Source organism: Mesoplodon bidens (genome assembly GCF_964165515.1).
Source record: "Mesoplodon bidens genome assembly, chromosome: 4".
Lineage (NCBI taxonomy): Eukaryota > Metazoa > Chordata > Mammalia > Artiodactyla > Ziphiidae > Mesoplodon > Mesoplodon bidens.
The window spans coordinates 159,120,508-159,133,931 of record NC_138160.1 but is presented as its reverse complement, the minus strand read 5'-3'; the positions used below and the strand labels follow the sequence as shown (position 1 = coordinate 159,133,931).

The following is a 13,424-nucleotide window of genomic DNA, read 5'->3' as shown; positions in this document are numbered from 1 at the left end:
CTTTATGTGTTTCAACCAGGAGAATGAATTACCTGTGTAAAACAAAACCTATTGCGAGTCTGGTTTAGAGTCCGATTCTGGCTCCTGTGTTTACTAAAACTGTGTGACCGTGGCTAAGGTGACCCCTCCGAGCCTCAGTTTCCTCAACTGTAAAATGGGCATAGTGCCATCTCTTGCTTGAGGTCGTTGGGAGGATCTAATGAGCTGGTTCCTACATTTGTTAACGAGCAGGCCGTGTTTCCAGCTGTCCCTTTGCCCCAGCCTGGCACGGACCCCATGCAGGCCCTTCTCCTCCTTCTACTCCCTTCCTTACTCCTGAAAGGCAGAACATTGGGCGGGTCTGTGGCAGAGATAGGGAGAGATTCAGCTGTGTTATTGCTTTTGGTGAGAATTACATCACAGTTTTGAATGCACAATGGGCCCCGAGCCCAGGAACCTGTTGAAATGGGTTGGTTTTATTTTTATTTTTTCTCTTTCTCTCAGAAAAATAATTTGCCTGTCAGCTTCTCATTCAGGAGTTGGTTGTGTCTCTGGAGCAAAGGAATTCTTAGGCCAGAGGACTGGGACCAGGGGGGCAGGAGCAGGAAAGGATGTGGTTCCAGGCTCGGTCCCAGCTCCAGGTGGTGGCCCAGGAGGGGTGGGCGACCTGAAGCTGCTGGCTGTGCTGATCCACCAGGCCCTGCCCACCCCAGCGGCTCCCACTAGAGCCCCGCACTTAGGCTTTTCTTTAAAAGAACTTCGAATTTTTATTATAGGAAAAAGAAAATGCATGCTTACTATTATACCTTTGGAAAATCCAGAGCAGCAGAGAGAGAAGTCGCCCATAATTCCACCTCCGCTGGCAACATCAGTTGACACTTGATGCTGTTCCATCCCGTTGGCCTTCCGTTCCCTGCATTTCTAAGCATGGCTGAGATCATGCTGCCTGTGCAATCTCATATCCTGCTTTTAAAAATAATCTTTTTCTGGTAAACAACTAATACAGGGATACATTTTTTTATTTTTAAAAAAGATACATGTTCAAAATACAGAAATATATAAAGAAAAAAGTAAAAGAAGTATGTGCTTCCCACATGCCAACCACCGCAGAGGAAGCCCCTGTTAGCAGTTGAAGGGAAGGGACCCCTTCACTCACCCCTATGTATCTCTGTCTGTCTGTCTGCAAACATATGTCATGTTTGGTGTTTTTTTTTTTTTTTCTTTTTACATAATTGGGACCCAACTACAAGGGAACCTTTCTGGGATTTCTTGTTTTTTCCATTTATATCTTGGAGCTGTTCTTATATTACTCATAATATTAGTAAAATAATAACCACAGCTGCCATTTATTCAGCTCTTACTCGGGGACAGGCGCTGTCCAGAATCCTTTGGCTGTGTTTGTGCCTTAAGATGAGAGGTGTTCTAGCAGAGTGGCCAAAGGGTGTGGGCTCTGGATCCAGACTCTGTGGGTTTCAACCCAAGCGCCATTGTTTCTTAGCTGTGAGATCTCAGGCAAGTTACTTAACCTCTCTGTGCGTCAGTGTCCCCCAGTATAGGATGTGTCTGATAATATTATCTGCCCTACAGGGATGTTCAGATGGTGCCTTCTTATGGAAAAGGCACTTGGAAGAGTGTCTAGCCCATAGTAAGTTCTGTTTTAATTTTTTTAATCCTCGCAAGCCTAGGATAGAACAAGCAACTGAGGCACAAGAAGGTTAGGTAACTTGCTCGAGGTGCCACGGTGTAGGGGCAGAGCCTGGAACCACAGGATAGGACAGACAGGACAGTCCAGACAGCCCCAGAGCTCAGACCGCCCCTCCCCACATATGTGTTTAGCTCATTCCTTGTACCCACTGCACAGCATTCCGGAGGGGGCTGTGCCATTGACCAGTCCCCCATTGACAGGCAGTTGGGTTGCTTCCAGTCGTCACAATTTCAAATAGCGTTGCCCAGAGCCTTGTGCACACATCTGGATGCGTGTGCGTCTGGAGGACGGGCTCCCCGGGGGTGGAACTGCTGAGTCAAACGGGGACCTGCTTGCATTTCTTTTCATCCGAACATTACGACATCAGCATTTCCCACGTACTACAGACCCGGAAGCATCATTTTTAGTGGCGCATCACACTCCCTTCTATGGATGGGCCCTCGCATACTTCCATGCCCATTGAGGAAAACCGGGCTGTTCCCATTTTTCCCTTTTACAGTCAGCTCACTGAAAATTGCTTCCAGCTGCTCTTTCTCTGTATCGCAACCTGCTTTCTAGCGCTCCTATCAGGGAAATCTCTGCATTTCCATAGTTTACAGGGATCCTCGCTTGCCTCTTGGACCATCTGAGGCAATACAGTTGGCTTGGGCCTGCCCATCTTGCAGATTAGGAAGCTGAGTCACAGTAGGTGATGGAGAGTCACGTTGGAGTCAGGACCAGGACTCCAGGCCCCAGGCTTCCCATTTAGTGCCTGGAGGAACCCAGAAAAGTGCCCACACTCCTGGAGGGCAGGGCCTGGAGGAGCGGGCATCGGGTAAAGGAAGGTGTGACTGAATGGCTGCCTGAGCCTGAATGATGCCCAGGGAACCCAGAGACTGTCTGAGATGCAGTAAGTGCTGACATTTATTAGGTACTTGCCACCTACTGAGCATCAGGCCCCGTTCTAAGCATTTTCGACACATATTAATTATCTGATCCTCGTGATTCTCCAAGTAAGCTTTAATTGTCACCCCCGCCCACTCCTCACTCCCTCTCCCCACCCCCGCCATTTACAGAGAAGGAAACCAAGGCATCGAGAGGTTAAGTGCCTCGGCCAAGGTTGCAAGCTGCTAAACGGCAGGGCCGGGATTCAGACCACCTCCTAAGCCTGACCCTCTGCTGCATCACAATTAGCAGGCTCTGCACCCCTGCAGCCTGCAGTCCTCCATCCCCGGCCCACGTAGCTACTGCCTTCCCCGACTCTTTCCAGCCGGCAGTGGCAGGGGCAGGGGCAGGGGACAGGAACGCTCGCTCGCTCTCGGTCCAGCCATCACTTTCTCCTCCTCCTCTGCTGGCTGACCCTTTCTCTGTGGCTCTGGGCCCTAGACCGTGAGCTCCTGGATGGCCAGGGGCCCTGCCTGTCCATGAAGTGGATGAATGAGGGGTCCCGAGAGGAGGGGACTGGTCGCGTTTTTCTGGATGTTTGTGACTCTTCTCTCCTTGCCTCCTGCAGTGGTCGGGCTCGACATCCAGGATGAGATGGGCAGGCACGAGGTGGGGCACATTGACAACTCGATGAAGATCCCGCTGAACAATGGTGGGGGCTGCCGCTTCGAGGGGCAGTTCAGCATCAACAAGGTACAGAGACCCTGCCTAGTCCCCTCTCAGCTTGTTCCCCATCCCCGTGGTCCCCTTCCTCCCTGGAAACTGGATGGTGGAGCTGTGTGCCCACTTGCCCTCCCCTGTGTCCAGAGCCCTGGCAAGCTGAGGGCCAGCATCCAGGCACCTGGCAGTTCCTGCTGAGAATCCGGGGGCGGGGGTGGGTTTCAGGCTCCCTGAGGTTTGGAGCCCCAGCTGGCTGGTTCAGGAAGGAGCTACTTCTCTCCCCAATGCAGAAGGAGTGGGTGGTGAGAAGACGGTAGAATTGGCAGCCCTGAGCCCGAGTGTGCATCCTAGCCCTACCCCCTCTTGGCCAAGCAATGCCGTCCAGGTCACTAGACCTGTCTTAACCTCAGTTTCCACACCTTTAGGCTGAGGATGTGATGATATAATAATATGATTCTACTTCTACTTTACAAAATGTATGTGATGATTAAATGAGCTATTACACATTCATTCATTCAAAACACTTTTATGGAGCACCTGCTGTGTTCCAGGGTGGGTTACTGGCTCTGGGCAATGCCTGGACTAGGTGGGCAGCGTTCTTGCGCTGGTGGGGCTTCCGTTCTAGTGGAGCGAGGCAGACAGTGTGCAAACTGAAAAGCATTTCAATGGGTGGTAAGTGCTGTGATGAGGAATGAAGCAGGGGAGGAGTGAGAGTGGATGGGTTTGAAAGTACCTGGTCAGCTCCAAAGGACCATTCTGGTATTACTGTTGTTTTGTCGCTAGAACCAGGAACTTCAGATCCTAAGTTAAAGGTGTGAACGCATTTGGGAGAGCTGGGAAATCCCGGCAGCAGCCAGCGCTCTTCTCGGCTCTTTTTTCTATTTATTTATTTACTTGGTTGTGCTGGGTCTTAATTGCAGCGCACGGCATCTTCATTGCCGCACACAGGATCTTTGTTGTGGCATGTGGGATCTTTAGTTGCTGCATGCAGGCTCTTAGTTGTGGCATGTGGGATCTAGTTCCCCGACCAGGGATCGAACCCAGGCCCCCTGCATTGGAAGCACGGAGTCTTAACCACTGGACCAACAGGGATTGTCCCTCCTCGGCTCTTTTTATGTGTTATCACAGTGGAGCCTCTCAACAACCCTGTGAGGTGGCACCACTTTACAGATGAGGAACCTGAGACCCAGAGAGGTTAAGTATCTCAGCCAAGGTTGCACAGCTATCCCCATGTCCCACAACTCCCCTGCCCAATCCCAGCCAGGCTGAGCCACTGGCTTCTGCCTGCCCTCCTGTAGCCTCTGCTCAGATGCCCTTCCTCTAATCCTTGCCATCTCAGTCAGAGGTTGCAAACTCACTGGCCACACACAACCCAAAAACCAGTTACATTTGCCCCATACAGTATTCAGATCCATCAGAGCCAATATCAAAAGACCGGGAGTCCAGATTTCTGGCTTTTAAAAGTCAGAGGCTCTAGCCGCACTGGGCCCGAGTTTCACTGGAAACAACGATCTGGAGCTAATGACCCCCCTTTAGACAGTGTGCCCTCCTTCCTGCAGTCCCCGCTGGATGGCTGCGAGCCTTGGCCCAGATGCTTGGGACACCTGGACCTGTCTCTCTGTCTCCATGTGGTCTCTCCATGTGGTTTTCTTCCATGGCAGCTCAGGGCTCCTTAAGGGCTGAAGCAAAGACTACCACTTCTGCCAAACTTCATGGCTTAATAGGAATTAGGTGCTGGCCCAGGTTCCGTGGGGGCGGGGGGGGGGGACCACCCAAGGGTGCGGGTGCTGGGAGGTGTGGTTCATGGGGACTCTCTCTGCTGATTAGCTACCACACAGGGTCTTTGCTGTGCCCCGTGATTAGGATTTACGGTGCTTGTGATGGGAGCCATTTGAAGGTTTTAAGCAGGGAAGCAATGCAGTCGGATTTATGCTTTATAACTGCACTATCCAATACAGTAGCCACCAGCTCCGTTTAAGTTGATTAAAATTAAGTAAAATTCAGGCCCCCAGTCTCACTAGCCACACTGCAGGCGCTCCATAGCCACATGTGGCTAGTGGCTACCGTGTTAGCACAGATAAGAAACATTTCCATCATCAGGGAGAGTTCTCCTGGACAGCAAACCTTTAGAAAGATCAGTCTGTCATCTGTTTGGGGAGAGACTGGACAGGACCAAGAGCAGAGGTCACAGACAGTGCTTGTGGCAGTGGCATTGGAGAGAAGGGTCCAGATTAGGGAACGAGTCAACAAGACTTACTGATCAATTGGTTGTGGGTGCTGAGGGCAAGAGTGGAATCAGAGAAACCTCTTAGGTTTTTGTCTTGACAACCAGGCAGTCCCATTCTCTAAGTATGGAAGCTTGGGAAAGCATGGATTCTGTGCGAGGTGGGGCTGGCACTCGGTCCTTCAGTTTTGGACACATTTCATTCAGGATTCCCATTAGAGATGTTAAATTGGAAGTTGAGGGGGTGCTTGTGGAGTGAGTGCAGGTGAGAGCTCTGGGCTGGAGATGTAAATGTAGGAGTCATCGGTACACAGATGATGTTGGCCTTCACAGGTCTACATCAGTGCTATTCGAAGTGGGGCCCTCAGATTGCAGCAACATGGATGGACCTAGATGATTATTGTACTAAGTGAAGTAAGTCAGACAGAGAAAGACCAATACCATACGATATCACTTATATGTGGAATCTAAAATATGGCACAAACTTACCTACAAAACAGAAACAGGCTCACAGACATAGAGAGCAGACTTGTGGTAATCAAGGGGGAGGGAGAGTGGGGAAGGGATGGATTGGGAGTCTGGGGTTGGCAGACGCAAGCTATTATATAGAGAAGGGATAAACAACAAGGTCCTACTGTAGAGCACAGGGAGCTAACTATATTCAATATCTGTGATAAACCATAATGGAAAAGAATATTTTGAAAAGAATGTATATATGTGTATAACTGAATCACTTTGCTGTACAGCAGAAATTAACACAACATTGTAAATCCACTATACTTCAAGAAAAACAAACAAAGTGAGGCCCCCAAACCAGCAGTATCAGCATCACCTGGAACCTGTTAAGAATGCAGATTCTCAGGCCCCACTTTGGATCTACTGAATCTGTGTTATAACAAGCCCCCCGGGGGATGCTGATGCCACTCATGTTTGAGGATCATTGGTCTAAGCTAGATTACCTAGGGAGAGGTCCACAGACGCCCCAGGGAATGCAGATCAAATTCAAAGAGACGGTGAACCTGGATGGGGAAAAAGAATGACATGTTTATTTTTATGAAGCTCTAACTCTCATTTAGCGTTCTCTTCTATGATGAATGTAGGCAGTGAACCATAGTAGCATTAGCAGCACCCTTGACCTTGTCACCAATAGAAATTGCCGGTATGTATATCACATTAAAATTGTCACAGATCATTCTGAGATGCTGTTTCCATTCATTGCTGTTTTGAAATTACAGTAATTTGTTGATCCGCGACCAGGTCTTATTATTTGCTGCATTAATAAAGAGGCATGGGCAAATGTTTGGTCTATTTTCATTACTGTTTAAAACATCGTTTCTTTCCTCTGTGATCCTATGTGTTTTATGCATTCGAAACTTTTAAAGCATTTACAACATAGGTGTCGGCAGACTGGCAGCGGGTCCACGGCACCAAAAATGTAAGAACCTAAGGTCTTGATAAGGATGCAGTTTGAGGACCGATTTCTGGTGCATGCCAGTGTTTAGAAGTGGGGAGGAAAGATAGAAGGAGCAGCCAGATAGGTAGGAGGAAACCAGGGCTGAGTGGGCCCCAGAATCTGGAAGAGAACATGCATCAAGGAGGAGGTCTGGGCTTCCCTGGTGGCGCAGTGGTCGAGAGTCCACCTGCCGATGCAGGGGACGTGGGTTCATGCCCCGGTCCGGGAAGATCCCACATGCTGCGGAGCGGCTGGGCCCGTGAGCCATGGCTGCTGAGCCTGTGCGTCCGGAGCCTGTGCTCCGCAACAGGAGAGGCCACAACAGTGAGAGGCCCGCGTACCACAAAGTAAAAAAAAAAAAAAAAGAGGAGGGCTGGTGCTGCAAGGATGGGGTGGACCACTGACCCATGTGCTTCAGGGAAAGCCCATGTGGGAGAGAAGGGGCCACTGCACAGCCAAGCCCTTGGGATGCTGGCTGCAGTGGAGGGCACGCCTTGGAGATGAGGGAAGGCCAGTGTGGGCACAATGCAGGGAGGTGGGCGAATTGTTGGTGGGCCAGGCTCTCACTCTGCCTCTGATGCCCTCTCTCTGCCCCCATGTATGTGCCTGGAGAGCTGCTGCTCACCCACAGGTCTCGTTGACATGGGTGCCTGAGTGGGAGCCCTCCCTCCCCTGCCCCTGCCCCTCCCATCATGATCCTTATGTTGCTCTTGTCCATATCACATTCTGACTTCCTTTGACCATTGCCCCCCGCCCCCCGCCCCCGGCTCATTCACTCATACATCCTGCTCTTGAGTGTCTGCTGTGTGCCTGGCTCCACACTTGGTACGGGGGTGCAGTGCCCAGAGAAGCAACTGATGTCCCTGCCCTTAGTGGCACTTACGGTCTATTACGGGGTGACAGGTAAACACTCAAACAAGCCAATATATAATTTGATGACGCAGCCAGGAAGAGAACGAAGGGGGTATTATGGTGGGGAATTAAGGAGGAGACCCCCTGAGGTAGGGTCATAAGGGAAGGCCTGTCTTCGGGGTTGAAGGATGGTTGAAGATGAACAGACACATGCATGCCTCCCTATTGGGGGGGCCTCCCCTAGGAGGGTATGATCACCTGGGTTAAACAGATATAAACACCTCAGACGGTGAACAGGAGGGACCACGTTTACTCAGCACCGAGTATGGGGTGGGCACAGGAGAGACAGGACAACCACCCAGGAGATGGCCCAGCGCCACACTCTGCTCAGCTTGGCAAACATGCCCCAGGCTGTGGGTGGCTTCCCTTAGACAGGCTCCAGTGAGGCCTCCCGCTGGCTCTGGCTGAACCGGAGCTTGCTCTTTGGGGTCAGACAGACCTATGGTTGAGAATCCCGGCTACAGTGCTCACTGGTTGAATGACTGGGCAGTTTAGCCTCTTTCAGCCTCGGTTTCCTCATCTGTAAAATGGGGTAATGATACTGCGCTCACAGCTTGTGAGTTGTGAACAGATTAAAATCTGTAAAGCACACATGGCAGTAGGGATGGGACAAGTCTCGGTGCCCTTCCCTGGCTGGCCTTATCTGCTGTCAGTGGGGTGTCTGTGATCTCATCATCTGGCACCCGCCGTCACTTGGCCGCAAGTGTGCTCATGAAATGTGCATGGATAACGTCCAAGAAGTGGGTCTTCTCTGGTCAGGGGACAGCTGAGATTCTAGAAAAGGGTCACACCAGCCCTCACCTTTTGGCTGCCGCCGCCTATTGGGTTCTCACCCGACCCTTTACCAGTATGAACTCATTTAGTCCTTGTAACAGTCCTAAGGAAACAGGCACAGGGGATTAAGTGACCTGCTGAAGTGCCGAGAGCTGGGGTTTGAACCCAGGCTGCCTGGCACCAGGGCCCCTGCTCCGTCTCCTGCACCCCTGCTTGTTGCTGCTTCTGGCCAGCATCTCGGTCACAGCTCAGGCCAGCCTCTGCCCCCCACCCTTGGAAGGTTAAGAGTTCGTGCCTTCCTGGAGCTCTCAGTCAGGGGGTGCTCAGATAAGAAAGCCAGCCGTGATGACAGGTGAGGTCAGCAGCTGGGCCCCGCCCCTATATCTCCCAGCATCAGGCTCACACTTGCCCTGTGGCCCCCTTATTCATCCATCAGGAAGTCAGCCAGCAGCCAGATGTCAGAGTTCACATGTTTCAAGCTGCACCAGCAGCCCCCAGCAGGCCCCCAGCAGCCCGGAGTCCTTGCTTAATCACCCAGCCCCCCTGGAGGACAGGATGGGCCAGGGTTTGGGGCCTGGCTCCATCTATATGTTTTTAAAACCCGTCAGAGACAATGACGTAGGTTCCTAAGTCACAGCTCTAAAAGCGTCGTCTTTGCTTTCTTCAGCCCAGCGTGTGCTGGCGTGAGTCAGCCACCTGTGATGGATTCCGCGCCGAGGGGGAGTGGGTCACTGAGTCACAGCCTCAAGGGGCAGCAGCGGGTGGCAGATGTGCGGGCGCCAGCCTCCTTGACTCACCTAACTCTGGGAGCGTGAGGTCCAGACTCCAAACCCAGTTCTGAACTCTGCCCACGGCCCTGTCCACGGGAGGCCCCATGTCACTGCATAGAAAAACTCTGAAGGATGCACACCAGATGCTATTTGTTTCTTACTTCTGGGGGCGGTAGGCAATGGGGACTTTAGTTCTGACTTTATCACATGGATTTTTTTTTTTTTTGCGGTATGCGGGCCTCTCACTGTTGCGGAGCACAGGCTCCGGACGCACAGGACCAGAGGCCATGGCCCACGGGCCCAGCCGCTCCGCGGTATGTGGGATCCTCCCAGACCGGGGCACGAACCCACATCCCCTGTATCGGCAGGCGGACTCTCAACCACTGCGCCACCAGGGAAGCCCTATCACATGGATTTTTAATAGTGAAAATATATCCAGGTATTATTTATATAAGTCAAAAAGAAGCTTAAAGTATTTTTAGAATACAGTAGGGTTTTCCCCACACCCTGCCCATGTACGTGCTTGTTCCCTCTTCTGGGAGGGTTCTTGTCTCTTGGCTCAAACATGTTCATCCTGTAAACCCAACCCAATAACACCTGCCATCGGCTTTGTATTCACCTCATTTAATCCTCCCATAACCTTTTTTGGTTATTATCCCCATTTTCTTGATGGGGAAACTGAGGCACAGAGTGGTTAATGACCTTGCCCAAGGTCCCACAGCTAGGAAGAGAGGACGGACTGGAAGCCGCATGTGGCCCTCACCTGCTACTCTACCACGGGTAATTGGGCCCCTGAAGCGGGCAGTGCTATCCCTCCAGGGAGATCTTGCCGAGCTGTTGTTTCTGTTCACCCCAGCCAGACCCAGCAGGCTGCCCCCTCCTCCAAGAAGCCCATGACACACTTGACTGTGAGCTCGCTGAGCCTGGGCCATGCCCCGTTAGCCTGGTACCTCACGTCAGTCCAAAGCTTAGGCCCTAGTGAAGACATTAATATTCCTGCAGGAAACCCACAACTTCGTGTTGGAGACAGGCGTGCTTACAAAATAAGCGGATGCTAAGCCGTAAACCTCATTCCTTTCTCTAGTGCAGCTCGTTAAACTTTTGTTGAGTTGGAATAAAATAAACCCTGAGTTTTTCAGTGTGGTGTTTGGGGCCTTTGCTAAACAGCCCCACCTCCCTCTTAATGCCTCTTTGTTTCCTGCTGTGGCCACTCCCCCAGGCCTCTCTATTATTCGGGGTTCAGTAATACCAAACTCTTCTAGTTTCTTACACATGCCCACCAACTGGGCAGTTTCTGATCTCCATACTTGTTCATGCCGTTCCCTCTGCCCAAATGCCTTTCCCCTTATTCCTGAGTGACGCAGACTCATCTTCAGAGCCTTAGCACAGGGTGTTCTTTCCCCTGAGAACACCCACAGCTGCGTTGGGGGCCCTCCCCCGTGGCTCCCACAGTCTTTGCATCCCTCTGGTCCAGTGTAGGTCATGCAGTCTCATTTTCTGTTCCAAGTCTGTGTCACAGCAGGCAGGGGCTCATCCAAGGCCAGGCTTTCGTCTGGATCATCTCCCAAGCTTTGCACCTCCTGAAAGGCTGGCTCCACATGGCCATCAGCCCAGGGCCGCTGAGGTCAATGGCCGTGGGATGTTGTTTGTTTTTTTTTTCATTTATTTTTGGCTGCGTTGGGTCTTCGTTGTGGTGCATGGGCTTGTCATTGCGGTGACTTCTCTTGCCGTGGAGCACGGGCTCTAGGCGCGCGGGCTTTAGTAGTTGTGGCACACGGGCTCAGTAGTTGTGGCTCACAGGCTGTAGAGCGCAGGCTCAGTAGTTGTGGCACAGGGGCTTAGTTGCTCCGTGGCATGTGGGATCTTCCTGGAGCAGGGCTCGAACCCGTGTCCCCTGCGTTGGCAGGAGGATTCTTAACCACTGCGCCACCAGGGAAGTCCGATGGCCGCGGTTTTGACAGGTGACCGTAGCAAGTTTCTTCACTGCTCTGAGCCTCAGTTTCCTTTTCTGTAAAATGGGAATTATCAGGTGTCAAAGCCAAAAGTGCTGTTTTAAGGATTAATGTCATTTACTCATTCTTTCACTCATCCCATACCTATTTATTAAGCACCTGCCCTGTGCCAGAGCCTGGGGAATACAGCATCAAATCAGACAAAAACCCTGCCAGCGTGGAGCTTATATTCTCGTGGGAGAACACAGATGAGAACAAGATGAGGATAAGATGGTGGGTGACGCTGAGTGCTTTAGTGGCGTAAGGGGCTTGGGGGATGTGGGGGTCAGTGGGGCCCCAGAGCAGAGACCTGAGGGAGAGCCATGTGGAAAAGGGTTCCAGGAAGGGGGCGCAGGCACAAAGGCCCGAGGACCACACTGGCACTGTTTGCCGGCGCAGCAGGAGGCCGGCGTGGCTAGAGGGAGGAAGCAGAAGAGGACGTGAGGATGTGGCTTCAACTGAAGAGAAGGGAAGCTTGGAGGGTACTGGGCAGAGGGGTGACGGGATCAAACGTTAGGTTCAAAAGGCCCCCTCTGGCTACTGTTGGGGAAAGGCCTGGGGACCCCAAGGGCAGAAGCCCGGAGCCAGTGGGGAGGCCGCCGCCTTGTCGGGTCTAGGGAGGCAGTAGAGGCTTGAGGGCTCAGATGCTGGGCGTCCTGAGGGTGGAGGAGACGGCATTCCCTGACGGGTGGGACGTCAGTGTGAGAGAAAGACGGGGCCAGGGCGGACACCAAGGGTTGGTCTGAGCAGCTGGGAGGAGAGAGGCCCCCGGAGACTCCGTGGAGGCCTCATCAGCGCCGTTCACTGAGTAGACATCCGTTCAGTAACTCTCACTGGCTGCGCTCTGCACAGCCCTGAGACCCAGGGAGAAAGTGGACTGCTGTGGTCTTGCCTTCATGGAACCCCCAGTGTAGGGTGATGGGGCAGATTTGGGTGGGTGGGTGCTGGTGTTGATTTGGAGTTCAAGGAAGCTTCGTTAGTCTGCAGGCCTAAAGGTCATTCCCCGACCCCCCGGGGGGGGGGGAAACAGCCAGGAAGTTGATGGTGGGCAGCTGCCTTTTCGAGCCGTGGTCTTGTGCCAGGCACCCAGCTGGGTCCTTCACATGCACCCTCCCACCCACAGCCCCAGCAGTCCTCTCGGGTAGCCACTGTTGTCACCCCCTTTCCACAGACGAGGAAGCAGAGGCTCCTGCAAAGTTCCACTGCTGGGAAGTGGCCAAGCTGGGATCCAAATCCAGATCTGCCTGACCCCAGGGTGAAGCCCTGCACCCCACCCTCTGGGGCAGCCGACCCAACTCCTAAACTTTCCATCTCTCCCCCAGGTCCCAGGCAACTTCCACGTGTCCACACACAGTGCCACAGCCCAGCCACAGAACCCGGACATGACCCATGTCATCCACAAGCTCTCCTTTGGGGACACGCTGCAGGTGAGAGGGGCACAGATTGGGTGGCTGGAGGTGGGCATCCAGGGGCTGCATCACCAGAGCCTTCTGTTCTCCCTGGACATAGAGAGATGCCCTCCAGAGGGGTCATGCCCTTCGAACCTCTGCTCTATCAAACAACCCCTCTGCCTTACTTCTGAGCATGCGGCTGCCGTGTCATCAACGTTGCACTCAACTTGGAACCTCGGCTCGAGACTGGGGCCTGGGGGAGGGGACTGGCTTTCATGAGCAAGTACTAAGTGCTCGTGCTTTCTCTGTGCCAGGGCAGCCTCATGAGGCAGGAGGCGGCACCGCATCTTACAGACCTGGAGCTGGGCCCAGAGAAGCCATTTGTCCAGGGCCCCCCAGGCAGGCATCTACCTCGAGTCCAGTGCCCTGTCCGCTGTAACGTCAGCGCCCATGTCCATTGAATAGGCGTGAAGGAAGTGTCCCGAGACTCCTTGTTGTGATTTTGATGGAGAGGGCCACGTCCAGTAGGCCCGGCCCGACAGTTTCCTCCCCATGGCAGCAGACGCTGACCGCCTGATCTCTGCCAGCTGCGGGCAGGGCAGCTGTGATGTTCCATCTCTCCTCCACCCCCAGCAGCACAG

At 52.8% G+C, this 13,424-nt stretch overlaps 1 protein-coding gene across 1 annotated transcript in view; it reads left to right on the top strand.

The window, feature by feature from the left end:
- ERGIC1 (endoplasmic reticulum-golgi intermediate compartment 1) overlaps nucleotides 1–13,424 on the top strand; it is a 107,780-nt gene that overhangs the window by 70,400 nt on the left and 23,956 nt on the right. The window contains exons 5-6 of the mRNA XM_081231944.1: nucleotides 3,177–3,301; nucleotides 12,715–12,819. Of these exons, the coding sequence (XP_081088070.1) occupies nucleotides 3,177–3,301; nucleotides 12,715–12,819 (230 nt within the window). The remainder of the gene's footprint in view (nucleotides 1–3,176; nucleotides 3,302–12,714; nucleotides 12,820–13,424) is intronic.